General features: G+C 38.6%; 2 protein-coding genes across 2 annotated transcripts in view; one reads left to right on the top strand and one right to left on the bottom strand.

Annotated features, from left to right (window-relative positions):
* Positions 1-22757, bottom strand: part of LOC124606631 (methyltransferase-like protein 22) — a 45161-nt gene extending 22404 nt beyond the window's left edge. The window contains exons 1-3 of the mRNA XM_047138626.1: positions 22478-22757; positions 22186-22326; positions 3897-4085 (exon numbers count right to left, since the gene is read on the bottom strand). Of these exons, the coding sequence (XP_046994582.1) occupies positions 3897-4085; positions 22186-22326; positions 22478-22565 (418 nt within the window). The 5' untranslated portion in view covers positions 22566-22757. The remainder of the gene's footprint in view (positions 1-3896; positions 4086-22185; positions 22327-22477) is intronic.
* Positions 22758-23050: 293 nt separating this feature from the next.
* LOC124606630 (protein disulfide-isomerase) overlaps positions 23051-26465 on the top strand; it is a 33008-nt gene continuing 29593 nt past the window's right edge. Inside the window, exons 1-2 of the mRNA XM_047138625.1 lie at positions 23051-23298; positions 23521-23718. Coding sequence (XP_046994581.1) covers positions 23154-23298; positions 23521-23718 — 343 coding nt within the window. The 5' untranslated portion in view covers positions 23051-23153. The remainder of the gene's footprint in view (positions 23299-23520; positions 23719-26465) is intronic.

The following is a 26465-nucleotide window of genomic DNA, read 5'->3' as shown; positions in this document are numbered from 1 at the left end:
GCTCTCCTGGGGCACAATGAGCCATGGTTCATTGTGCCCCAGGGTGGTCCACTGTGCCCCAGGAATCTTTTAATTCTCCAATACAAGCACTCTATACTTTGTTTCCTTAGCATGGGTAAAAACATATGTGTAGGTATTTAAGGCTTTTAAATTACAGACGTTCCAGAGTCCTGTTTTATATTATCAGGTTTGAAGATGGTTTGTTCATACCGCAGGAAGACGGACAGCGGTAAAACTGACCACGATGTTATGCAAGAAGCTGTACAAGATGTTCTTAATAAGGCCATGGCAGTTCGCCAAGCAGCTAAATCTCATTCAATACCTTATCCTACTCTTCAATGATATGTTCAAAACATTAAATGTGGTTCCAGTGAAAGATTGACACCAAACTATGACAATTGTAAGATATTTTCTGTGGAGCAGGAGAAAGAATTAGTGGAGTATGCTTTGGTATTGACACTAAAACATGCAGGCACTTAGCTGGCTTTGAAAAACGGTCTGAAATGTCCTGAGAACTGGATGGAAGGAATGACTGGTGTAGACTGGTTCTATGGGTTCATGAAATGAAATCCCAGTTTAAGTATCCAAACCCCAGAGGGCTGCAGCTTATCCAGAGCAACGTCTTTTAATCGGTATACTGTTTCGAATTTCTTCAAAAACTTGAAAGACCTTTACCAGAGATACCCTACTTTCGCTGATGGTACAAGGGTTTTCAATCTGGATGAAACCAGTACCTCAACTGCACCAGATAGGCTTCCAAAGGTAGTGGCACAAGGGGAAGTGAACAGATTTCTCAAGCTACTAGTGGAGAACATGGTGTCTTAGTGACCACCTGTTGCATAATCAGTGCAGGTGGAACTTTCCTGCTCCCAGCAATGATATTTCCTTGAGTACATTTTAAACAACATATGATAAGTAATGCACCAACAGGCACCCTGGGGTTAGCAACAAAGATTGGCTGGATGAATAGCGAACTTTTTGTGGATGTCATGAAACATTTCATCCACAAATCTAGTAGTAGCAAAGACAATCCTGTGCTTCTAATTTTAGCCAATCATGAAAGCCAATTTGCAACTGAGGTAATAGATGTAGCAAAAGCCAATGGAATGGTTATGCTAACTATATCCCCACATACCTCAAACCAAAATGCAGCCTCTAGATGTAGGAATGTTCTCTTCATTCAAGGGAACTTATTACTCAACATTAAATTCAAAACTCCTACACAGGAAAGGCACTCCTCTCACTATTTATGATGTAGCTGCGCGTGTCAAAATTGCTCATGACAGATCAATGACATCCACTAACATATGTTCGGATTTCAAGAAATGTGGAATATTTCCATCTGATGAAGACATTTTCACTGACGAAGACTTTATGGTCAGCGAAATAACAGTCAGGGTGGTGGAGGCAAACAGAACAACTTCAGATGTTAATTCTCTCCATCAGATCAAGGATGCACAATCTGCAGGACAAGCCTCAGTCGATTTCACCCACTCACAAGATCTGCAGCAAGCAGGACCATCTGCAGTGCTTAACACCCAAACAGCTTTTCCTAATGGAGTTTCTCCTGAAATAATTCGAGGATATCCAAAAGAAAAGAGCAGAAAGAAGAGCAAAAAATGTAAGAGAGGACGAAGCTTAATTGCAACTGATACACCGGAAAAGATTTGTTGCAAGCCACAAAACATCCCACTAAAAAGATCAACTGGAAGCTTTATTAGCAGGAATCAGATGACAACATTAGTGAGGCGCATTATGAAGAGAGCGATGCCAACGTGGATGTGTCTGGTGAATCTGAGTACAACTTTGAAGACTTGAACAAATTACCAGAAACAGATGATTTCGTTTTCACCAAATTTGAACTGAAAAACAAAACACCAGTTTACTATGTGGGAAAGATTTTGAAACTGAGGGATGATGCAGGAGGCTAGCAGGTATCATTTTTGAGAAAAAGTGAAAAAATGGGAGGAAAGTGTTATTTTCCTCAGGTAAAGGATGAAGTTTTTGTTCCAGCTAGCAACATACATCACGTGCTCCCCAGACCTGCTACTGACGGTGTGACAAAGAGACAAAAATCATATTCCAACTTTGGAATCAGCTTCGAGTCCACTGATGTTTGGTAATTCCAAAATAAGTTACATGATTGTGTGCCTACAGATTTAATTATATGATTCACACATGGAATATATGTAAACATTACATTTAACATACATTTACATTTACTCTGTATGCTAAATAGGTTCTTTCAATGAACCTGTTTAAAGTGATTCATTGTACCCCACATGTGGGGCAAATGAACCATTTACCAAATTTTCTCCAAAGGCATGCAGCTAAAAACAATTAATGACAATGCAATCATATAAGGTCATTTGATACTAGAATGATTAAACAGTAACATCTGTAAATCACAACTCTGCAATAAAATTATTGGATGAGTAACATGGAGAAATATTTTTTATGGTTCAATGTGCCCCACTCTCCCCTACTGTTGGGTTTGCGAAACCTGCTGCTGGCACATAGCCTATTCCTCTCGAATTGTACCAAGGAGACCACTGAGCTTAAGATTCTGACACATGGATCACAATCAATGGTGACACATGCCCTCTCTTCATGAGACACTGTGGAGAGATTAGGGTATCCAGGACATTGCACAAAAACTGGTGATCAGGAACTTTATGCTACCATCACTGTTCTCCCTGCCAGCCAAATGCTACAGGATTTGCACTAGTGAACATCTGAGTAAAGCATCACTGCACTAGTGTGCATTACCACCCTTGGCTGTGGAGACACTCACACTGATCAGCGTTAAAAATAAAAAAAATAAAAAGAACAATTATATCGCCAATCAAATGTAATGTGATTTCCTCATCACAAGTGTTGTGTTATATGTGCAGTACTTGACTCTTAACAACCAAGCACAGGTAAATGCCTCGCTTCATAGAAGTACCTTCACCGAGGAGTCAAGCAGTATATTGCTCCCTCCTACGTATATCTTGTGAAGAGACCATGAGGATAAAATCAGAGAGATTAGTGCCCACACAGAGGCATACCAACAATCCTTCTTTCCATGAACAATACGAGACTGGAACAGAAGGCAGAACCGATAGTGGTACTCAAGGTACCCTCCGCCACACACTGTCAGGTAGCTTGCAGAGTATGGATGTAGATGTAGATAGCTGAATCCGTCCATTCAAGATAGAGACCCAACAGCTGCTCGCTTAATAATCGTACAATGGGACATTTATCAAAAATTTGTTTTGATTATTTAGCTGCAGTAAACTTCAGGTTTCTTGGGAATCTTCTTTAGTGTCCTGAATTTGATTACTTTGATTTTTGTCTTGCTTCCACAAGGTGGAAAGATTCCAGTTTCTTATGGATGAAGATGTCTGGGAGGAATGGGAGGATGAATGTAGCCAGCTGTCAAAAGACACTTTAAAAAAGTATAGTGATAAGTGGGTTGAATGTGGAAGAAATTCTCAGTGTGTGATGTAAATTATTTTCAGAGAATACAATAAAATAAAAACTTTTATAGAAATATTTGCATACTAAACATCCATCTTAAAAACTGTCTAACCATTCCACTTCCTTTCCTTTTCAATTTCTTTAATTACTTCCACAATGAAATTAGAATTTCATGATTATGTTTGATGACTGAGATATTTTCAGTTATATTAAGCATTATTTAACAAAACGCAAAATTAAATTAAATTTGAGGAAATAAAATACACTTTTTTTAGCTTAGCTTATTATTACCTGTTGAAACAACTGAGACAGCTACTTGATTGTTGGCATCTTTACATGTTATTCTACATCTACAGTGCAGTGTCAGATTAATAGATGATGGTTTAAATAACACAACAATAAGAGTGCTAAAAGCTTTTCTAATAACAGCATACCTGTAGATACAACTTCATGGGCAAACATGGCCGCCACAATACTTGAGAGACCAGCTCCAGCTCCCAACTCCAGCACTGTGTGTCCACTCAACAATGTTTTGCCATTGTGCAGGAGAAAATCAGACAGCAGTAGGGCACCTCGCCACACTTGAAGGCCGACTAGTTCCAATGGTGTTGATGATTTCTGTTCTGCAAAACCATAACTGGAAGTTTGTAGATAGAAAAACCAAGAAGTTCTGATAAATGTAATTGGGATACGAAAAAAGCATGTAAACACAAATTTTAATTATATTTAACCCCATTACATCCTCTTAGTCTCATTTTAGTGTGTATTGCCATTCACTCTTCTTTCAACTTTTAAGAATTGAATTTTCAGTTGTAGAAGACCATGTCATAAGTAACAGAGACTTCACTGTCTTGTTACAAATCCAGTTATCCGACAGCCATTGCCTATACAGGCTGACTATATATTTAAACTTTCAAAATGCTGTATGAATATTACCACTGGCCAGACTGATGTCAAATTGCAACAGTATACTACTGGAGAAGGCGGAAAACATATGGCAGAAGAAAAAAAAAAAAAAAAAAATAGTGTGAAAATTGATCAATATGTGTCAGAATACCTAAATGAAAAGACCTGTCATGTGCATGACCCACTGAAGTAGGTGTAAGCACACCAGGTACACAGTTTTTCCTCCTTTCGTGTCTCCGACGTTCACCATGACTGTCTCAATGCAGGATCACACTCTGCTTGTACAGCTGTATTACAAGAATGATGACTGTACACACATCGCTACACAGAAGTTCCAGACACTGAAGGGTTTAAAAAGAGGCATTGGTCTGATGACTGTTGTGGATCTGGAGCCAATGATTCAGAAATTTGAAAAGGCAGGTTGTTTCGTGTGCAACTTGGTAGAGGGAGGGCCACAGCAATGCAGGAGAAGACAAATGGTAGTATGCAACTGTTTAGTGAACGGAGAATTGCCCGAACATTGAACATACACATGAGCACGGTGCATAAGATCCTACGAAACATGTTGTTGTTGTGGTCTTCAGTCCTGAGACTGGTTTGATGCAGCTCTCCATGCTACTCTATCCTGCACAAGCTTCTTCATCTCCCAGTACCTACTGCAACCTACATCCTTCTGAATCTGCTTAGTGTATTCATCTCTTGGTCTCCCTCTACGATTTTTACCCTCCACGCTGCCCTCCAATGCTAAATTTGTGATCCCTTGATGCCTCAAAACATGTCCTACCAACCGATCCCTTCTTCTAGTCAAGTTATGCCACAAACTTCTCTTCTCCCCAATCCTATTCAATACCTCCTCATTAGTTACGTGATCTACCCACCTTACCTTCAACATTCTTAAGTAGCACCACATTTCGAAAGCTTCTATTCTCTTCTTGTCTAAACTATTTATTGTCCATGTTTCACTTCCATACATGGCTACACTCCATACAAATACTTTCAGAAACGACTTCCTCACGCTTCAATCAATACTCGCTGTTAACAAATTTCTCTTCTTCAGAAATGCTTTCCTTGCCATTGCCAGTCTACATTTTATATCCTCTCTACTTCAACAATCATCAGTTATTTTGCTCTCCAAATAGCAAAACTCCTTTACTACTTTAAGTGTCTCATTTCCTAATCTAATACCCTCAACATCACCCGACTTAATTCGACTACATTCCATTATCCTCGTTTTGCTTTTGTTGATGTTCATCTTATATCCTCCCTTCAAGACACTATCCATTCCGTTCAACTGCTCTTCCAAGTCCTTTGCTGTCTCTGACAGAATTACAATGTCATCAGCGAACCTCAAAGTTTTTATTTCTTCTCCATGGATTTTAATACCTACTCCGAATTTTTCTTTTGTTTCCATGCTCAATATACAGATTGAATAACATTGGGGAGAGGCTACAACCCTGTCTCACTCCTTTCCCAACCACTGCTTCCCTTTCATGCCCCTCAACTCTTATAACTGCCATTTGGTTTCTATACAAATTGTAAATGGCCTTTCGCTCCCTGTATTTTACCCCTGCCACCTTCAGAATTTGAAAGAGAGTATTCCAGTCAACATTGTCAAAAGCTTTCTCTAAGTCTACAAATGCTAGAAACGTAGGTTTGCCTTTCCTTAATCTAGCTTCTAAGATAAGCTGTAGGGTCAGTATTGCCTCACGTGTTCCAATATTTCTACGGAAACCAAACTGATCTTCCCCAAGGTCAGCTTCTACTAGTTTTTCCATTCGTCTGTATAGAATTCATGTTAGTATTTTGCAGCTGTGACTTATTAAACTGATAGTTCGGTAATTTTCACATCTGTCAACACCTGCTTTCTTTGGGATTGGAATTATTATATTCTTCTTGAAGTCTGAAGGTATTTCACCTTCTCTCATACATCTTGCTCACCAGAAGGTAGAGTTTTGTCAGGACTGGCTCTCCCAAGGCTGTCAGTAGTTCTAATGGAATGTTGTCTACTCCCGGGACCTTGTTTCGACTCAGGTCTTTCAGTGCTCTGTCAAACTCTTCATGCAGTATCATGTCTCCCATTTCATCTTCATCTGCATCCTCTTCCATTTCCATAATATTGTCCTCAAGTACATCGCCCTTGTGTAGACCCTCTATATACTCCTTCCACCTTTCTGCTTTCCCTTCTTTGCTTAGAACTGGGTTTCCATCTGAGCTCTTGATATTCATACAAGTGGTTCTCTTTTCTCCAAAGGTCTCTTTAATTTTCCTGTAGGCAGTATCTATCTTACCCCTAGTGAGATAAGCCTCTACATCCTTACACTTATCCTCTAGCCATCCCCGCTTAGCCATTTTGCACTTCCTGTCGATCTCATTTTTGAGACGTTTGTATTCCTTTTGCCTGCTTCATTTACTGCATTTTTATATTTTCTCCTTTCATCAATTAAATTCAATATTTCTTCTGTTACCCAAGGATTTCTACTAGCCCTCGTCTTTTTACCTACTTGATCCTCTGCTGCCTTCACTACTTCATCCCTCAAAGCTACCCATTCATCTTCTACTGTATTTCTTTCCCCCATTCCTGCCATTTGTTCCCTTACGCTCTCCCTGAAACTCTGTACAACCTCTGGTTTAGTCAGCTTATCCAGGTCCCATCTCCTTAAATTCCCACCTTTTTGCAGTTTCTTCAGTTTTAATCTACAGTTCATAACTAATAGATTGTGGTCAGAGTCCACATCTGCCCCTGGAAGTGTGTTACAATTTAAAACCTGGTCCCTAAATCTCTGTCTTACCATTATATAATCTATCTGAAATCTGTCAGTATCTCCAGGCTTCTTCCATGTATACAACCTTCTTTTATGATCCTTGAACCTAGTGTTAGCTATGATTAAGTTGTGCTCTGTTCAAAATTCTACCAGGCAGCTTCCTCTTTCATTTCTTAGCCCCAACCATATTCACCTACTACGTTTCCCACTCTCCCTTTTCCTACTACCGAATTCCAGTCACCCATGACTATTACATTTTCGTCTCCCTTCACTACCTGAATAATTTCTTTTATTTCATCATACATTTCTTCAATTTCTTCGTCATCTGCAAAGCTAGTTGGCATATAAACTTGTACTACTGTAGTAGGCATGGGCTTTGTGTCTATCTTGGCCACAATAATGCGTTCACTATGCTGTTTTTTATTCATTATTAAACCTACTCCTGCATTACCCCTATTTGACTTTGCATTCACCTGACCAAAAGTCTTGTTCCTCCTTCCACCGAACTTCACTAATTCCCACTATATCTAACTTTAACCTATCCATTTCCCTTTTTAAATTTTCTAACCTACCTGCCCGATAAAGGGATCTGACATTCCATGCTCCAATCCGTAGAATGCCAGTTTTCTTTCTCATGATAATGATGTCCTCTTGAGTAGTCCCCGCCCGGAGATCCGAATGGGGGACTATTTTACCTCCGGAATATTTTACCCAAGAGGACGCCATCATCATAAACCATACAGTAAAGCTGCATGCCCTCGGGAAAAATTACGGCTGTAGTTTCCCCTTGCTTTCAACTGTTCGCAGTACCAGCACAGCAAGGCTGTTTTGGTTAGTGCTACAAGGCCAGATCAGTCAATCATCCAGACCGTTGCCCCTGCAACTACTGAAAAGGCTGCTGCCCCTCTTCAGGAACCATGTGTTTGTCTGGCCTCTCAACAGATACCCCTCCATTGTGGTTGCACCTACGGTACGGCTATCTGTATCGCTGAGGCACGCAAGCCTCCCCACCAACGGCAAGGTCCGTGGTTCATGGGGGGGGGGGCTACGAAACATACTTCTTTGCAATCCATTCAAAATTATCCATGTGCACGAGTCGCTTCCTGTTGACCTGCCAACAAGAGAGACATTTGGTTTAGAATTTCTTGCTTGCATTAAAGTGGACAATGATTGGCTGCAGAAGATTTTGTGGACAGACGAAGCCCGCTTCCATCTGACAAGATATGTCAATGCACAGAATTGTCAAATATGGGCAATGGAAAATCCACACGCAAATCAACCAGTATCACTCCATCCTGAAAAGGTCACTCTGTGGTGTGGGTTTACCGCACCATTTATCGTAGGGCCATATTTTTTGAAGAGACAGGTGCTTCCGGTCCTGTTACCTGTACCATCACTGGTAAGAGCTATGAGTGTCTTTTGCACAACCATGTCATTCCAGCTCTCCAGCAGTTTGGATGTGATCATTTTTATGCAAGATGGCAGACCTCCGCACATTTCAAATCCAGTTAAGCAGCTGCTGAAGTGCCATTTCGGAAATGCTAGAATTATCAGCCACCATTTCCCTATAGCCTGGCCATCCCAATCACCTGATCTGAATCCGTGTGACTGCTGCCTGTGGGGCTATCTGAAAGATGTAGTGTTCAGTGTTTCAACTGCAAACTTAGATGCACTGAAGTCATGCATTGTGCAACACATTCTGAACGTGACTGCGGGAACACCTTGATCAGATGTGGAACATGCTGTTTCTCGATTTCAACTTTTTGCAGAAAACGATGGCCAGCACATTGAACATGTGTTGCGCCAGTCACACGAAAATTAATAATCCAATATGATTTTGATTCACACTTTTTATGCGGTTTTTGGCCTCAGGACAATTAAAAGCCGATTTTTCCTGTCCGATGTGATATGACCTTGCCGTGATGGATGGGCTTACGTAACTAACAGTATCACACCTATACACTGAGTAGTACAGTTTGTTTAGCATCAAATGTACAGTGTAGGCATTGTTGCATAATTCATTTGTCATTTGTAGTCGACCACTATTAAATTATGATGCTTACAGCACCATCTATTGCTACATTTTGTAACTGTTTATTTTTCTTCTGCCATATGTTTTCCCCCCTTATCTGATAATATTCCACTGCAGTTTGACATCATTCTGACCAGTGGTGTTATTACTACAGTGGTTTTAAAGTTAAAACTTTAATTATAGACACTCTGTATATCTCCCTTCACCACAGTAATACAACGGAAAAACAAAGATTAGAGTTTAATGTTTCATCAATACCAATGTTATAACAGATGAAGCATCGGATTGATAAACAAGGGAACAATCCATGGCATTTGTTAAAAGAAACATTCCAGAATTTGACCAAAATTGCTGAGGAAATTGTGAAAAATATAAATCAGCATGGTTGGACTGTATACACTCAGTACTAGAGATAATAAATGAGAAGTACTATGGTACATGTCATATTGTAAGAAACCCCACAAGAATTAACTAACTGCAGCCAGCATTATTGTTATTTGATTAGATGCAGCATGAATTATGTATATCAGGTCTACTGATGTCTCAGCTGTAACTACTGTTCTGGTTTACTCAAAACTGCACAATGGGGATAAATTACAAGATCAACATAAATCAGTGTTGCAGATGCATTCAATGCTCTCACCTACATGGGACGTGACCAGTTATTTACTTCATACCAGATTTCTTAAGTTCTTGATGCACAATTCTATAGATATTTTTGTTGAGATGATTTGCAGTTTCACCATCACATTTCACTGCAGTGTTAACGGTTTGTCTTGCATTAGTAACAGTTTTTGAACCATGTATCTCACAGTTAATATGAAATATACAGGGTGTTTCTTCTAAGAGTCATCAGGAGCATTTTCTCTGATGTTGCAGCAGATATTTGCAGTTTTGTTTTTGCATCGTATAGCAGGAGTCAGCGCAAACAAATAGTGCTCTCCATGTTTTTCATGTGAAGCCAGTATTGACAGAAAGTGTCAGTTTGTTTCCCATTACAAACAAAATTATTTTTAAAGTGCAGCTTTATGTGCATTTTCAATAGACTGGTCCCAGATTAGTCTAGTGTGATATTCATTTCACTGATATTAATTAACAGGGACAGTAAAACATGAAGAATAAACAGCAATCCAGCAACAACTCAGTAGCGCTGCACGCTTGGTGGAAGCAGACTGAGTGAGCCAGGGCAGTTCTGTCCCTGCTGGAGTACTGGTTATTCTTCAAGTTTTACTGTCTCTGTTAATACATAGGGCCTATAAATAAAACAAATATAGCACGAGACTAATCTGGGACCACTCCATCAAATGGGCACATAAAATTCCTCTTTAGAAATAATTTTGTTGGTAACAGGAAACAAACTGGCATTTTATGTCAATACTGGGTGTTGCATGAAAGATGTGGTGAACATATTTGTTTGGTCTGACTCCAGCTACACAATGTAAAAACGAAATTGAAAACATCTACTGAAACACCAGGGAAAATGTATCTGATGACTCGTAGGAGAGACACCCAATCTAAAGTTTTGCAATATACGTGAAAAACTGACGACAACTGCAACAAAATGGCTGTGGCAAAAGAGCAATGAACTACCAACACACTTCAAAAGACACTAAACATAAGTGAAAGGCAAGAGTTTTTACCAAGCAGTAGTTTATTTGTAAGCATGTGTGTATGTAAGTTAATTTAAGGTGCCAATGATTTACAGATTTTAAATATGTTTGAAAAATATGTTTCGGCACAATAGTTGTATGTTACTTCTTTATTTAAACTACTTTGGTTGGTTATTAAGTCTTTTTCTCATGGTCACCTCTCCCTTGGCAGACCCTCCAGGAGATCAAAATGAGGGACTAATCAAGAATCTTTTGCCAATTGAGTGATCATCATGACTCCTAATACCATAAGCTTCAGTTGCCATTGCTGATGATTTTAATCCAGAATTTAAGCAGTACCTGGGATCAAACTCAGGTCATTTTCTTTAACACTCAAAGATTATAAATTCTTCCCCTCTTCCATCCCCCCCCCCCCCCCCACCCCCACCTATCTACCTGTGTGTTCATCATATTTTGTCACCAGTTCTGTGCGGATGCCACATAACACCTCTCAAACAACATCAATGCAAACTTCACTCAGTTTTTTTTATTACAGTGCGTAGCCAGTCCCCTTGCCGAACATGCTGAGCTACTGTGCCAGAGCCCCTAGACCATTGTGACCTTGTAACTTAATAACGAAATAATAACCAGGTTCATCGTAAAAACCTGTTTAAGAAGTCTACCTGCACTCTCTGAGTATATCCACTAATCCATTAATAAAATCCAAACTTAATTCACTCATTTCAGGAAAAATTAAAGAAAAATCTCAAAATAGCATTTTATATCAGGGAATCAAACAGTACAATAAATTTTGCAAGGAAAAAAAAACAGATAACTGAAATCAATATGCAAAATGGCAGTTAATGCACAGTGCTTAAATAATATATACTATACAGCAAAGGATTACACAATAACACAATTTAGGTCGGCAGAAACATGTTAAGCCTGGTAAAAATTCAAAAATAAAACACCTTTGTAACTCCACAATATAATGCATGTTAATGGAAAATTTTATGCTCTAGATCTGTGATTGAAAATGCTAACACTCTTTCATCTCCCTAAGCTCAACATGTATTTCATGACAAGGGCCCAATGGAATCTCTATCACATTCTATACTGAATTTGTCGCTGAGTTAGCTGCTCTTCTAGCTATAATCTGCCATGTAGATCCCTCGAACAAAAAACTGTGCCCAGCAGTAGGAAGAAAGGACAGGTCACACATGTCTACAAGAAGAATAGTAGAAGTGATCCACAAAACCACCATCCAATATCTGACATTTATTTGTCGTAGAATCTTAGAACATGTTCTGAGCTGAAACATAATGAGGTATCTAGAACAGAATGACCTCTTCCATGTAAACCAGCAAGGATTATGAAAACACTGATCATATGAAACCCAACTCACACTTTTCTCATAGGACATACTGAAAGCTTTGGGTCAAGGCAGTCTGGCTGAAGTGGCATTTCATTACCGAAAAGCATTTGACTCATTGATATTACAATCATATGGTGTATCAGTGAAATTTGTGACTGGATTGATGACTTTTTGGTAGGCAGGACTCAGAATTTTATCTTGGATGGAAAGTCATCATCAGATGTAGAAGTAACTTCAAGTGGGCTTCAGAAAAGTATGTTGGGACTCTTGTTGCTCATGTTGTGTATTAATAATCTTGTGGACAATATTAATAGTACCCTGAATCTTTTTGCAGATGATGCAGTTATCTATAATGAAGTACTGTCTGAATGAATATGCATAAATATTAAGTCAGATCTTGATAAGACTTTAAAGTGGTGCAAAGATAGGCTGCTTGCTTTAAATGTTCAGAAATATAAAACTGTGCACTCCACAAAATGAAATAACATAGTATCCTGTAACTATAATATGAATGAGTCACAGCTGGAATTGGCCACTCATACAAATATCTCGTGTAACACTTTATAGAGATATGAAATGGAATGAGCGCACAGGCTCAGTCATGGATAAAGCAGGTGCAGACTTCATTTTATTGGAAGAATACTGGGGAAGTGTAATCAGTCTACAAAGGTGATTGCTTACAAATCACTTTTGTGACCTATTATAGAATATTGCTGAAGTGTGTGGGACCCATACCAGATAAGACTAACAGGGAATATTGAATGTAAACAAAGAAGGTCAGCACAAATGGTCTCAGGTTTGTTTGACCCACGGGAGAGTGTCACAGAGATCCTAACGAAACTAAACTGGCAGATTCCTGAAGATAGATGTAAACCATCCTGTAAAAGTCTTTTACAATTTTCAAGAACCAGCTTTAAATTATGACTCTAGGAGTATACTACAACCTCCTATGTATCGCTCACATAGGGACTATAAGGACAAGATTGTAATAATTACAACATGCTCAGAGACATTCAAACAATCATTCTTCACGTGCCCCATATGTGAATGGAAGGAGAAGAAACCCTAATAACTGGTACAATGGGACGTACCCTCTGCCATGCACTTCATGGTGAATTGCAGACTGTAGATGTAATGTAAAGGGATACTGACTGAGCTCCTCAGACCGAAAATGAGAATGTACAATGAATGTAATGATGAGGCAGCATTATCATCATGGTTCTGATGTCAGCCAAAGAAATGTGTGTGTAGTGTATTACATGAGCGCAATGTGTACAATGATCTGTGATGAGATGTACACAAATGACATAACATTAGTTTTCGGAATTAACATACCTCTAAGTAAGTATAAGCCAGCATGTTTGTTAACTTTCAATTATATTTTATAGTTCTCTTAAGCTGAGATGTCTAATTTGTGGATGAAAAAGCAGCTAACCAACCAACATTTGAGAAAGTTTTAGCCTGCACAATCACAGGAATATCAGAAAAAGAGACAAATTTGGTGCTTGTGGAGCCTGGTGTGGGGAGGTGTCATGTTGGATGGGCATATAAAACTTCACTAGTGGTCAGAAGATTACTGTTAATGTACAGTAGAGAAGAAATACTGTAACTTTATAAAAGCAGAGTCAGTTACCTTACCCCATTATCAATAATATGTCTCTTCACTGGGTTGTTTATGGACGATGCTACGGTAACCATTGTGTGGACTGGTTAGTGTGGTTTCTGGATATAAATCTTACAGAGCCCCTTTACAATGAGAAAAAATGCAGCCTGCCACGTGCCATCAAGGACTCTTCCAGACTTTTACGCAACTCTTTTTCAGAATTGGATCTGACTGCAAATATAGAGTAATCCAACTACCTCATAAAGGGCAAGCCTTCTTACCCCACAGAAATATGACAGTCTGAGTAACTGTTAACTGTTTCATTGTTGTGGAAGAGATTTATTAGTTCTGTTATATTTTTAAATGGGTATCTTTGGTTTTGTAACACATTTAATTACATTATTTATGCACTGTAATATGCCACAAGTTTTATAATTAATATCTGTCGTGTCTGCAACCCTTCCAACATCTTAATCTGGAAGCATCCTCTCTTTTCTTGATTAAGCTTAATTTATGGACACAAACATAGTTTATCATTTACAAATGTTAGCCATTTTGCAGTTTCAAGTAAAAAAAATTACATCACACCATGACTTGTCCAAAATCATAGCACGCCTTTAATATATCACTATGCGCATGTCTTCTACAGGAAGGATTCAGAGGATCAATAAATAAATATATATCTTTACTTGACTATCTTTGCATGACCCTTTTTTTTTAAATGGGACAATAATGAATATGAATTTACTACAAGACATGAAGCCAACAAGATTTAATTGTTAAATTAATTGAACTTCTAGTAGCTGAAATCGTGTACTATATGACAAAAGTAGGGAGCACTCAGAAGAAAATGGCAGCTACACAGATGTTGTGAAAATAGCATTGGGACAAAATGCACACTAAATCAAACATTTATGGATACATGTAAAGATGCAGAACTTTTAAGCTCAACTAGTTTCAAAGTAAGAATATAAACTAGGGTAGATTGCTATTCACCACGTACCAAAGTCCTTCTTCAGACTAAAAACACACACATGCATGCACATACACGTGCACACACACACACACACAAGGTATGGATGGGGAAAAATGTTGTAGTGCAAGAGCCTGTAGGGATAGGATGGTGGGCTGCTAGGTTCAGCATCAGGAGATATGTGCTGCGCGGAGGGGTAAAACTAGAGAAAGGAATGAGATGGGGGAGGGAAGGAGGCATATGTAGGGCTGGAACGCATGCGAGCAATGGGATAGCTTGGAGACTAGTGAAGGCTGAGCCCAGGTCAGTTTGGGAATGGGTGATATGTTGCTGTGAGATTTCCCACCTGTGCAGGTCAGAAAAGCTGCTGCTGGTGGGAAGGATCCAAATGACACGAGCTATGAAACAGCCACTTAAGACAAGTATTCTTTGTCACATGGCGTGCTTGGCAGCTGGATGGTTCTGATGCTCATTGGCCACAGTTTAGTGGTGGGCATTCATGCAGACAGACCAGCTTGATAGTAGTCGTGGCTACTTAGAATGCCACACAGCATTTGCAGCTGAGTTGGAAGACTACATGGTTGCTTTCACAGGTGGCCCTGATTTCAAAGGGTGGGAAATGACAGTGACAGGGCTAGAATAAGTGGTAGTGGCAGGATGTCAGGGATAGGTATTGCATCGAGGCCTTTCGCAGGTTATGCTATTGAAAAACTAGCACATAAAAATAAGCATAACACCACAACTCAGACCAGATAACTACCAGAATCATTGTTTGGTTTTAAGAAAGAATCAGTAAAACAGTTTATTCTTTTGTATGTGAGGTACTTGCAAAACTAAATAAGTAGTTTTGTACAATATGCATATTCTTCATTTAACAAAATAATTTGATTGCATGGTCCCTGTGATACAATGACCCACTTGGATGGCCAAGCATGTTAGCACGCAACTTCCAGGATTCAGCAAGGTGTGCTGGACCCGGATCAAATCTGCCCAGTAGATTAACAATGAAGACCAGTGTACCACCTGGTCCGGATGTGGTTTTTAGACAGTCTCCCACACCCGACCATGTCTCACCTCGGTTACATGACTCACAAACATTTAGAAAATGTTTGCCCATGTAATCCTCTACCACTAACATTGCCAAATCCAAAAACTAACATGCCAACCACATGACGAAGTGGGATGCAGGCCAGGAAAAAGAAGAAGGTCCATTTAATATAAAAAGGGGGACAAATATTCATATTAATGAAGCCATACATTGCAGAAGTTACTGCCAGGTTTATTCCTCTTGCACTGTTTCTTCTTTTCAGATATCAATACTATGCCACTAAATATTACAGATAATTAAAATATACATATATTTTTTCTGACGACATGGCTGTGATTGTGAAAGATGCAATATGTAATGTAATTTTTTTAGTTCCAACTGCTATTCCTACTATTCTCTGCCATCTTGCTCCCAGCTTTTTATGAAGTAGCCTTTCACTGCACTCTTGTGATTTATACATACTCTAATTAGCAACGGCCTGAGTTCTACCTCATCATCATGGTTTCTTCTTTTGCTTTGCGTATTTTAATCAATAGAGGAGTCTTGTGGCAGTACGTCATGAGCTTTCGGCCAAGCACTCCTTGATCACTGTCACGTAGAATGACTGCTGATGGGTTGCTCGTACACTCTTACATACTACAGCTGCTGGTTGTGACATCACAGTATCACCATGTATGGGCATAGGTTGAATCCAAGTTCAATGCACTAGCTCCAACCTTGCGATCGCCAGATCCCATGCTACGATGAACTCCAGGCTACCATCTCTATTTAGTGTGTTACTGGTGATTTTTGTTTTGATGGCTTTAATTACACGGACCCAGAACCCATCAGTGTCAGTCACGACAGAGGTTTCATCAAATTTGATCTTGTGACCATGTTCTAGAGCTTGTTAAGCTAAAGCGGATTTATTGGAATAGCATAGGAGATAAGACCTCTCATGCTCCTTCTTGTGATGCTCAAACTTATGATGGACAAACAGTGCATACTGTATCCTGAAAAAATCTGCTTTAGCTGAGCACACTCTAGGAAACAATCAGTGGATCAAATCTGATAAAACCTCTGTCACAACTCACACTAAAGGCTTCTCGGACTGTACAATTAAAAAAGCCATTGAAATAAAAATCGCTTATACCACCCTTAATAAAGATAATAAAGATGGCAGGCTGCAGCTCATCTTGGTGAGAGATCCAGCGAATATGAGATGAAGCGGACACATTGAACTTGGAGTCAACGTATGCCCATATATGATGATACCATGAGCAACACTGACATCACAGCTGGCAGCTAGAGTTTATAAGGGTGTACCAGCACCCCATTAGCAGTCATTCCACTTGACAATGGCCATGGAGTGCTAGGTTGAAAGCTTGTGACTTTTTAAGCGATTGACGTGGCTGGAAGCATGAAAACATTTTGTTCAGTATAGGGTACATCTGGTTGAAGAGAAATCCCTGAGGATCCCGCTGACTATGGGAGTACCTTCACATCATGTAGGCAGTCCATAGAGAGATGTACCCAGTGTGGACAAGCACTATCCTGTTGAAAAATGACACAATGATACTGTCACATGAGAGCATGAGAGGTAACATACGAGGACACAGAGTGCCCATGATATACTGCTGTGTTGTTAGTGTTTCCTCAATCACAACCAATCAAGACCAGAAGTCATACCCGATGGTGCCCCGCATCACGAGTAACAAGTAACAGCAGTAACAGGGGTAACACCACTGTGTTTCTCCTAAATGTTGGAAGAATGGGACCTCTCACTTAAATTTATATCAGATGTTAACAAATTCCTCTTTTTCAGAAATGCTTTCCTTGCTATAGCCAGTCTGTATTTTATATCCTCTCTACTTTGGTCATTATCAGCTATCTTGCTGTCCAAATAGCAAAACTCTTCTGCTACAATATTTTTATTATCTCATTTCTTAATCTAATCACCCACAGCATTGCCCAATTTAATTCAACTACATTCAATTACCTTTTTTTTACTTTTACTGATGCTCACCTTACAATCTCTTTTCCAGACTCTATTCATTACATTAAATTACTCTTTGTCCTTTTCTGTCCCTGGCAGAATTACAATGTCATTAAAGTCTTTATTTTTTCCTCCTGAACTTTAATTCCTTTCCAAAATTTCACTTTTTTTCCTTTACCGCTTGCTCAGTACACATATTGAATAACATCGGGGATAACATTTTACGCACAGTACATAAATGTTGAGTGCTGTCTGTAAAACATCTCACCCATAATTTATGCCTCTTAATGCAAATACACCTGAAAACGTGGCAGCACTTATTCCCTTCCCATTGTCTTCACAGAATGAATCAGGCACAGGAATAAAGATGCTAGACTTCCAATGGAGACGACCAGGATCCTGGTCATCCAGAATTACTTTTTTGATGTTCATTTAAGTTGAATGGTTGGGTGGTTGCTTTGAAAAGGCTACAGTCGATTTCCTGCCCCAAATCCTGTCCATTCTGAGCATGTACCCTGTATCTAACAGCCACAGTGTCGCAACACTGTTGACAGTACTGCACCATACCAGTATAACCAAGTAACGAAACGACCAGAATGCTGTTACAAGTGCCATAGTTGACATCAATGGCAAATGCTGCTGTAAAGTTGTATTCGGAAAGGCTTCCCACCATAAACACTCTGACATTTTCAGCAAGTGTGAGAAAAATACAAGAGACTGGAAAATTGCAAGTAGGTATTGTATTTTTCCATCTGGAGTTGTTTCCAAAATTGTAGCACGTATGTACAGCCAAGTGCATTTTCAGGGTTTCTTACACCTTACTGTACATACAATAAAATTTATGGTACTAAGAACTTAATTGTACATATAATAGACCTCCTGATTGTTGTTGTTGTCGTGGTCTTCCATTAAAAAAAATAGTTTGATATAGCTCTCTATGCTAATTCATCCTGTGTAAATCTCCTCATCTCACCATAACTACCACAAACTAGATACATTTGAGCTTCCTTACTGTATTCAAGCCTTGGTATCCCTCTACAATTTTTACCCCAACACTTCTTTCCATTACCAAACTGCCAATTCCCTGATGTCTTCGGATGTGTCCTATAACTGATCCTGTCTTTTAGTCAAGTTGGGCTATAAATTTCTATTTTCCTCCAATTCTATTCAGTAACTTCTCATTTGTCCTACCCATTTAATCTTCAGCATTCTTCTACAGCACTACTTATTGTCTTCTGATCAATGTATCAGTTACTCTGCATTTCTGCCTCATATTAGGTACCAGAACTGGATGCTGGCTCTCCATGCTTGGTTTGAATGGTTCCCTTTCAAGAGAACGTTTAGGAACACTTCAAGGAGGAACTGTCCACCAGTATTCACCAGGTACTCACCAGTATTGACCATGCTAGTGTGTCGAGAAAAACATGCACAAGTGGTCAGAGGTAATCAATACAGATTCAGAGTGAACATATGGGCTGAAATAATTTGTGATCAGATCACTGGACAATACCTAATTCCAACCACACTAACAGGACTGATCTAGCGAATTTTTCTAGATAAATGTCCTTCCTGTCCTATTGGATTGATACCATTATTGATTTGTCAGATAATGTAGCCACAAAAGATTGTGGTCTAGATCATTTTAATGTAAATGTGTTATACAGTTGGAGTCCACATACCCAAACTGATGGACTGGTAGAGGGGGGGGGGGGGGGGGGGGGGAGGAGGAGGAGACTACTCCTGTAACATCAGAGGACTTTCATTATCTGAGCCGCACTGTGTTGAAATACTGTGGGCACAACAGCATTTATTCCATCATGTGCATCAGTCACTACTCTGCTGTTGACTCTGCAATCAAGTCAGAGATCAAAATTTGGAACTCCTTTTGTGATGCACTGCATAGTGTGACGCTGTTGGTGGATTTCTTAATGAAATGTGGAACACAATCACCATTCCAAAACAGTCTCTAATTTCTACAGCTTACAGTCCTCGAACTGGACTTAGGTTCGGTCTTGAAAAATGATCAATTTGCTGTCTTATTCAACATATTAAGCGCTCTGCATGTGCAATCCAGTGTTGGCTAATGGGTTACATAACTAATTATGATACCAAACACAATCTGAAGCAACTTCACTGCCTTGTTCTCAAACTTTAAAGCTATACACTATCGAAACTATGCATCTGTGAACAGGGGACTCCCTCCTCTAAAATGACCATTCTGGGCAACATATAAAACACGGACAGTGGTTTTTTTTTTTTTGTGCCTATATCCTATATGCTCCTAAATACTGTCATTTCCAGTAATTCAGCATTATTGTAATAGTCTCTCATGATCTGATCAAATCACAATCACTGTCACGGTGGAGTTCCTTGCAGATATTCTATCTACCGTGTCAATCTGATCAGCTACAAGATTTACAAATGAATACTTAAAAACCATTTAAAAGGAACGCATTGCACGACTATTCCAAACAGATATCACTGACAAAAAATGTTGTTGTGTGAGCATTTGTTGAAGTAATTACATTTATTTTTGTTTTCGCAACATGCAGTATGTCTGAATGTTTTTGTTAATTAGTTTATAAAACATTCTCATTACAGCCAAACAGTAACTCTCTGATAATATTTATCCAAATGGATACACCACCACTGTCTCTCTCTAATTTTTTAAGATTCAGTCTATTCTTTTATCACCCTAGTTGTCTTTATCATTATAAGCTAATCAACATCATGACTTAGGACACCTAAATGGTGAAGTGCAATCTCTCTTCTGCTAACATAAACAGCAACAAATTTTCATATATGAGGCTACCTGTGAACTGGGTGTACATATCTACTTTCATTGAATGTGTTGTACTAAATACATTGGCCAGTAAACCACATTAATGACAGCTACTTGATAGGAATACACATTGTTTACCAAAGAAAATGGAGGCACCACAAAAACACCTAGAAAAATTAAGACACACTAGAATAGCTTCATCTGCAGTTTTGATAATGCAGTACAGCGAAAAAGGATGCTGAGCTTACTGTAACCGAAGTTTCCAAAATCCATACTAATTTTTATAAATAAGTTTCTTCTGTTGAACTGGGTGGCTAGCTACAAGAATCAGTCATATTCTTTTGTTAAATATCATTTTCCCAGAGTCTGAACACACCTCTCAGTTATTCTATCCTTACATGAACATTTCCTGTCCCCTTAGCAAAAGTTTGCTTTGCTTTCATGTAATTACTTTACTTTCATATGACTCATTCTCTCTTTAAGCTAATAAATTTCATATAAAGTACTAACAGTAACTTTCTACATCAGCTCCCACTTCCTATAAATTTGTGTAATTGTGTCGCACCGGACATGTCTCCTATCTGTACAACCGCCATCTTATCCTTCATATTATATTGCCAGCTATTATTACCATTTGGTGGATTGAAGACTCATATCTATGCTAACACTGCATCATTAATGTCCAAGATATCCACTTCTATATGTTGGATGTCTCCAACAGCCACACTTTATAATTAATTATTTTCCCAGATCTCTCTCTCTCTCTCTCTCTCTCTCTCTCTCTCCCCCTCTCCCTCCCCCCCACCTCTCACTCCACCCCTCTACATACTACAATAAGCAGCTGTTCTCAGGAGTTCTAAATTACTTCAAATGAAATTCACTCTTCTAAAACTAAAAACAAGTTTAAGTAAAATTAACAGCAATCAGTTTCACTCGTATCACTCAAGCAGACAAACATGCATTCACACATCGTGCTCAGAAAATCCCATCATGAAGGAGAGTCCTTAGGGATGTAGAATGAATCAAATTATACATTACAAAATTATGAGATAGGTGCTAGCCAGGACTTACTGCTAGGAAGTGACATGTTTAGTACTCCCAGTAAACATGCAAGTAAGTACAGATTCTGACTCTCCTTTTTGGATTACTAGTTTCTTCTTTGTGTAGGAAAGAGGGATATTTTGGGGACAATTAAACAAGGATGAGAGGGACCCACCCATTATTGACATGGTTGTAAATCTGAATACACTGGCACAAGTATTATTGATTGTTAGTACACTTTACACACTTTGGTTCTACCTGTTGTATAACTTGATTCACTCCACGTTCCTCTAGGGTCTCCTTCATGACTGGACTTACGGTACACAATGGGTAAATGGATGAAGGCACATAATAGGCCTAGTGCAGAGGATGAAAAGTTTTTCCCTTACTATTTTTGAACTATAATTATAAAATTAGGAGCTGCTGAATAAAAGCAATTTGTAACAGATGGTTATCAGTAAACTAGTTCCGTTGACTTCACAAAAAATCAGCACCCATTGCACAACAGGTCTGCCAGAATGAGGCAACTAATGTATTCACTTAAAATCACTGCCAATGGAAAACACATAAATGTAGATAAGCCTTTGCAGAAATCATACTGGCAACAAAAGAAATGCTTTTATAAACAGCAGATTACCAATTAATAAAAAGCCATCTTGTGATGTGCTATCCCGCCTTTGCAAAATGAAGTCACCGTCTTCGTCCACCTCTGCATCTTTATGTCCTTCAATGAATGATAGATCTTTTGACAGTCTGAAGGTGAATCTTGTGACCACATCTGTGCAAATATTTGCAACAATTAGCGGCAGGCATGTAACATGGGCATAAAGGTAAAAACAGTTCACCCAATGACTTTTGAAATTTTCAAATACATTGCATGGGCAATTTTATTTTGATTTAATAATAATTTAATTCGCAAACACGCTAACTTTCTTGTGACAATGAAGGATTGGCAGTACGGTCCACTTCGCTTTGTAGATGAATTTCTGACGAAATTTTGAACTCATCGTCACACATCTGGAAATACTATGTCCTACACAATTAGCAGGCTCCTATGACAGATTTTTTTTGGAAAAGGTGTATAACTTCCAAGTGACAGCCGCAACAAACACGTACACTCAACTATGATAAGCTTATTACAAGTTAGACTTCTTTAGCTATTATGGCACAGTAAGAGAATCTTTATTGTACTTAATAATGGGGCAAGCATGTTTCTGTGCCAAATTAAAAATAATTTTTGGCATTGACATGTTTATTTGTGCCAACAGGAAATTACATCAGATGGAACAGGAACTAACGGGAATGTGAAATTTTGCTTAAAATAAGAGTAAGCTTAGTTTTGCAAGTTTAAACAAACGAAAACTACTTTCTCTTCGTCAAATGACAGAAATAAATTTCTGACGCTTATTCATAACAGGTTTAATCTTTCTTCTGACCACCAGACGCAAACGTTATCACATGGCGTACTTCGGCCAATGACGTTTCACCACGAGTCGATGCCGCCGAAGCATCTTTGCAGCCACGTTTCATCTTCGTTTCTCACTCTTGTTGAGTTCAGAACTGCACTGTACTGTTAGGACTGCGTGAGTGGGAAACGGAGGCAAGATGTTGAAGCTGTGTTTTATTGTGTGCCTGGTTGGTAGTGTGTGGAGCAGCGCGGATATTAAAACTGATGAGGGCGTTTTAGTCCTTAATAAAGATAATTTTGAGGCGGCAATTTCTGATACGGAATTTATACTTGTAGAATTCTGTAAGTATTATTGCTACTTGTTTACGTGTTGTGGGGTAATGATTACGTGGAAGTTCCAACCATTTCAACGTTGAAAGTAGCTACCAAGTTTCAGTAAGCCCCCAACATCAGTAAAATAATTTTAGTGTTTGTAAAAAGGGTGCATATTCATTTGTCTATTTGCGTTTGCTGCAAATGGCACCGACACAAATTGGTGGGTAATGCGACTAATGTTTGTTGCAGATGCTCCGTGGTGTGGACACTGTAAGTCTCTTGCACCTGAATATGCAAAAGCAGCGAAGAAGTTGGAAGAAAAGCAATCGGCTATCAAGTTAGCTAAGGTAGATGCCACAGAAGAAACCGATTTAGCGGAGAAACATGGTGTTAGAGGCTACCCAACGCTGAAGTTCTTCCGTAAAGGATCACCTGTTGACTACACAGGTTAGTAATATTGAAGTTTACTCTATTTCGTGGACGCGGGTTTTATGTTCGTATCACCAGTGATATCCTTTCTGACAGACTATTTATGTGTAGTTTTAGAAAATTGTACAATTTGTGAGCAGTGTGACATATTGAGATGTTGTGCGAACATCTTTTCCTAAAGAAAATTTAATGTCTTGGTTTTGCATGACCGTTTTGCATAAATGTTTGTGACTCCCGTGGCAAATAGAGCGAAAATGGGAAAACTTGTTAACTGCTGTTAATCTTGGATTCTTTTCATCTACGTTTCTCGAGTCAAACATGTCTCAGGGAATTTAGCTGAAGATATTAAAGTTGGATTGATGCAATATAAGTAGTAAATTTTCTCAAAGATTATGTTTTACAGGATTTTTTTATGTGTAATTCAGCAGGTTAGAATAAGAATTCAGTAAAACAAGTAAGGAGTGTAGGCAGATGAAAATTGGTATCAATTTTCTTCACAACAATAAACTGGGTGTGCAAAATGGATGTTCCACAGACTTTGGAAAGCATACACTGTAATGAACAGCTAATCTTGGTCCAACATTTTTCCAAACAATGTACCTGCTGGAAAGTAGGAATAGATAAAAATGTGCCTTCTTTGAAAGTGTTGAGGCTACATATCAATTTCAGGCCATGTCTGCAAGTGTGACATCAGTATTTGAGTTTGGGAGAGGGGAGGTGCTCCTTTACACATGGAAGAGGATGGTTGAAGGAAACAAAGTGCAATTTATCACAAAATAAATCACAAAACAGGATTTATTAATCAACAAATGCACTTGACACACTAAGACTTTATAGGGTCATTCCAAATTAACTCGACCAGTGGTCCCCACTTGACCTCTGATAATAAAGTATTGCTCAGAGGTTTGGTTTTAATAGGAGACTCCGAGAAGTTCTGTGAGGCCCAAGACATTTTTGGCATAATTTAAGACAGCTTAAAACTGAAACTAGTAATGTAATGAAGAGGAAAGAATGCACAACACTGTTAAAATGTCGAGGCTGTCATTCACTGTATTTGTGCCAAAGTTTGAGTTCGGGAATTGTGGCAATCTTTCAAGCATTTTTTGACTGCCGTGACTTTTTAGACAAAGAAAGTCCTTTACATGGCCTGTAGTTATTTTACTGATAAGTTCCCTATTAATTCTACCAATCTGCAGCACTTTTGTGTTCTAGAATTTACTATGTAAATAGACCATCAAATTTTTCTGTCAGATTTGTTCATATTTTGATATATTCTTAAAAATTAATCATTTATATTTTTGTTTCATTGTAGGGAACAGACTTTTTGTACTAGAATAGGTCTTGTATTTGTGACCTTATAGGTAATATGGAAAAATGTGCTGGAAAATAATACTGTTAATTTGGGAAAGGGTTATTTTAGGATATTCTGTAAGAGATCTCTAAAGATGTGTGTATAGTAGTTAATTCTTTAATCTGTTATATGTAAAATAAGCGAAAGGTAACCACTCAACCCATACAGACTCCTGCGTATAGCACAGAAATTGATACGAGTCTAGCCTTTCCCAAAAGTTTTTGGTTTTACAGATAAGCCCACTTACTGCATTTTTATTCCATCTAAATGTGTCATCCTTGCAGCAGTGTAAAGTTATGCTTGTTATCAGAAAGAGCTTGCATTGCTAATATAATCACCTACCATCTTAGGTCTATTTTTTTACCATGCTGGTTGAAACTGTTAATTCAAAAGCCACCTATTGTGATGACCATCTTTGGAGCAGATGTTAACATTTGCAAATTTCGACATCTGAAGGAGCTCAAAGTTTTTCCTTCAACACAGTGAAATAATTGAGACTTTCTGTTTACAGGAGAACTTAAAAACTCCTTGGCCAGTTATTTGGTTTTTTGTGAATCCCATTGTGACAAACTATACAAAAATCTTTAGAACTTGTGTTCTTTACATAGCAATAGTACATAAATTTAACATCAGCCGCTTTTTAATGAGATGGTTTTTTCCCTTCCATACATATTGCAACAATACATTTGCAAGAACTGCCGGACACAAGGCTTAGTGATAAACAACTGAATCTGTTTCAGGTTCTAACTGGTGTAGTTTCAGTAGTCTTTGTTGGTCAGGTTGGAATTCGTTCAGTTACTTTCTTTCTATGCACTGATGTATATTTTTAAACTGGTATGAATTCTGTCTGTTTAAGCTAATTAGCTCTGCAGTTTGTACAGTCTTTTTCTCATCCCATTTTAGTTTCGCACCATTGTAGTTGTACTGAGTATAATGGCCCAACTTGGTGTTTTAGTGACCAGTTACAGTTGCAGCTTCTTGGGTTTTCTCACTTTAACTGTGTCTATCAAGTAAATTTTCAACCACGGTGACATGATCACGGATCCTGTAGCTGACACTTCCTCTCCTCATCTCATTTCTTTCATTAATTCATTGTGAATTGTGGTACTCATAACAAAGTAGTTTAGTCTGTTCAAAACATAACCATCATTATAATCTCCACAATTAATAAAGGCATGAAGGCATTTTGAACCATGCGCATTGGTGAGGGCCAAATCTAGATCTGTCCTGCACGAAGAAATTTTAATTAAAAATATTCATGCTAATACACCTTGAAGCTGCTTACTAAACAAAACAGCTCTATTTTTATTATAGGCTTGACAGCAAAGCCTGTAACAAATTACTCAGTGTGTCCTTGGACTTCTAATTCCTTGGCTGTATTAAACAGGCACTCAGATGATTTGTACTGATTTAC

Source organism: Schistocerca americana, chromosome 3 (genome assembly GCF_021461395.2).
Source record: "Schistocerca americana isolate TAMUIC-IGC-003095 chromosome 3, iqSchAmer2.1, whole genome shotgun sequence".
Lineage (NCBI taxonomy): Eukaryota > Metazoa > Arthropoda > Insecta > Orthoptera > Acrididae > Schistocerca > Schistocerca americana.
Note: the sequence above shows the minus strand (reverse complement) of the source record. Positions and strands in the feature narration are given on the sequence as shown.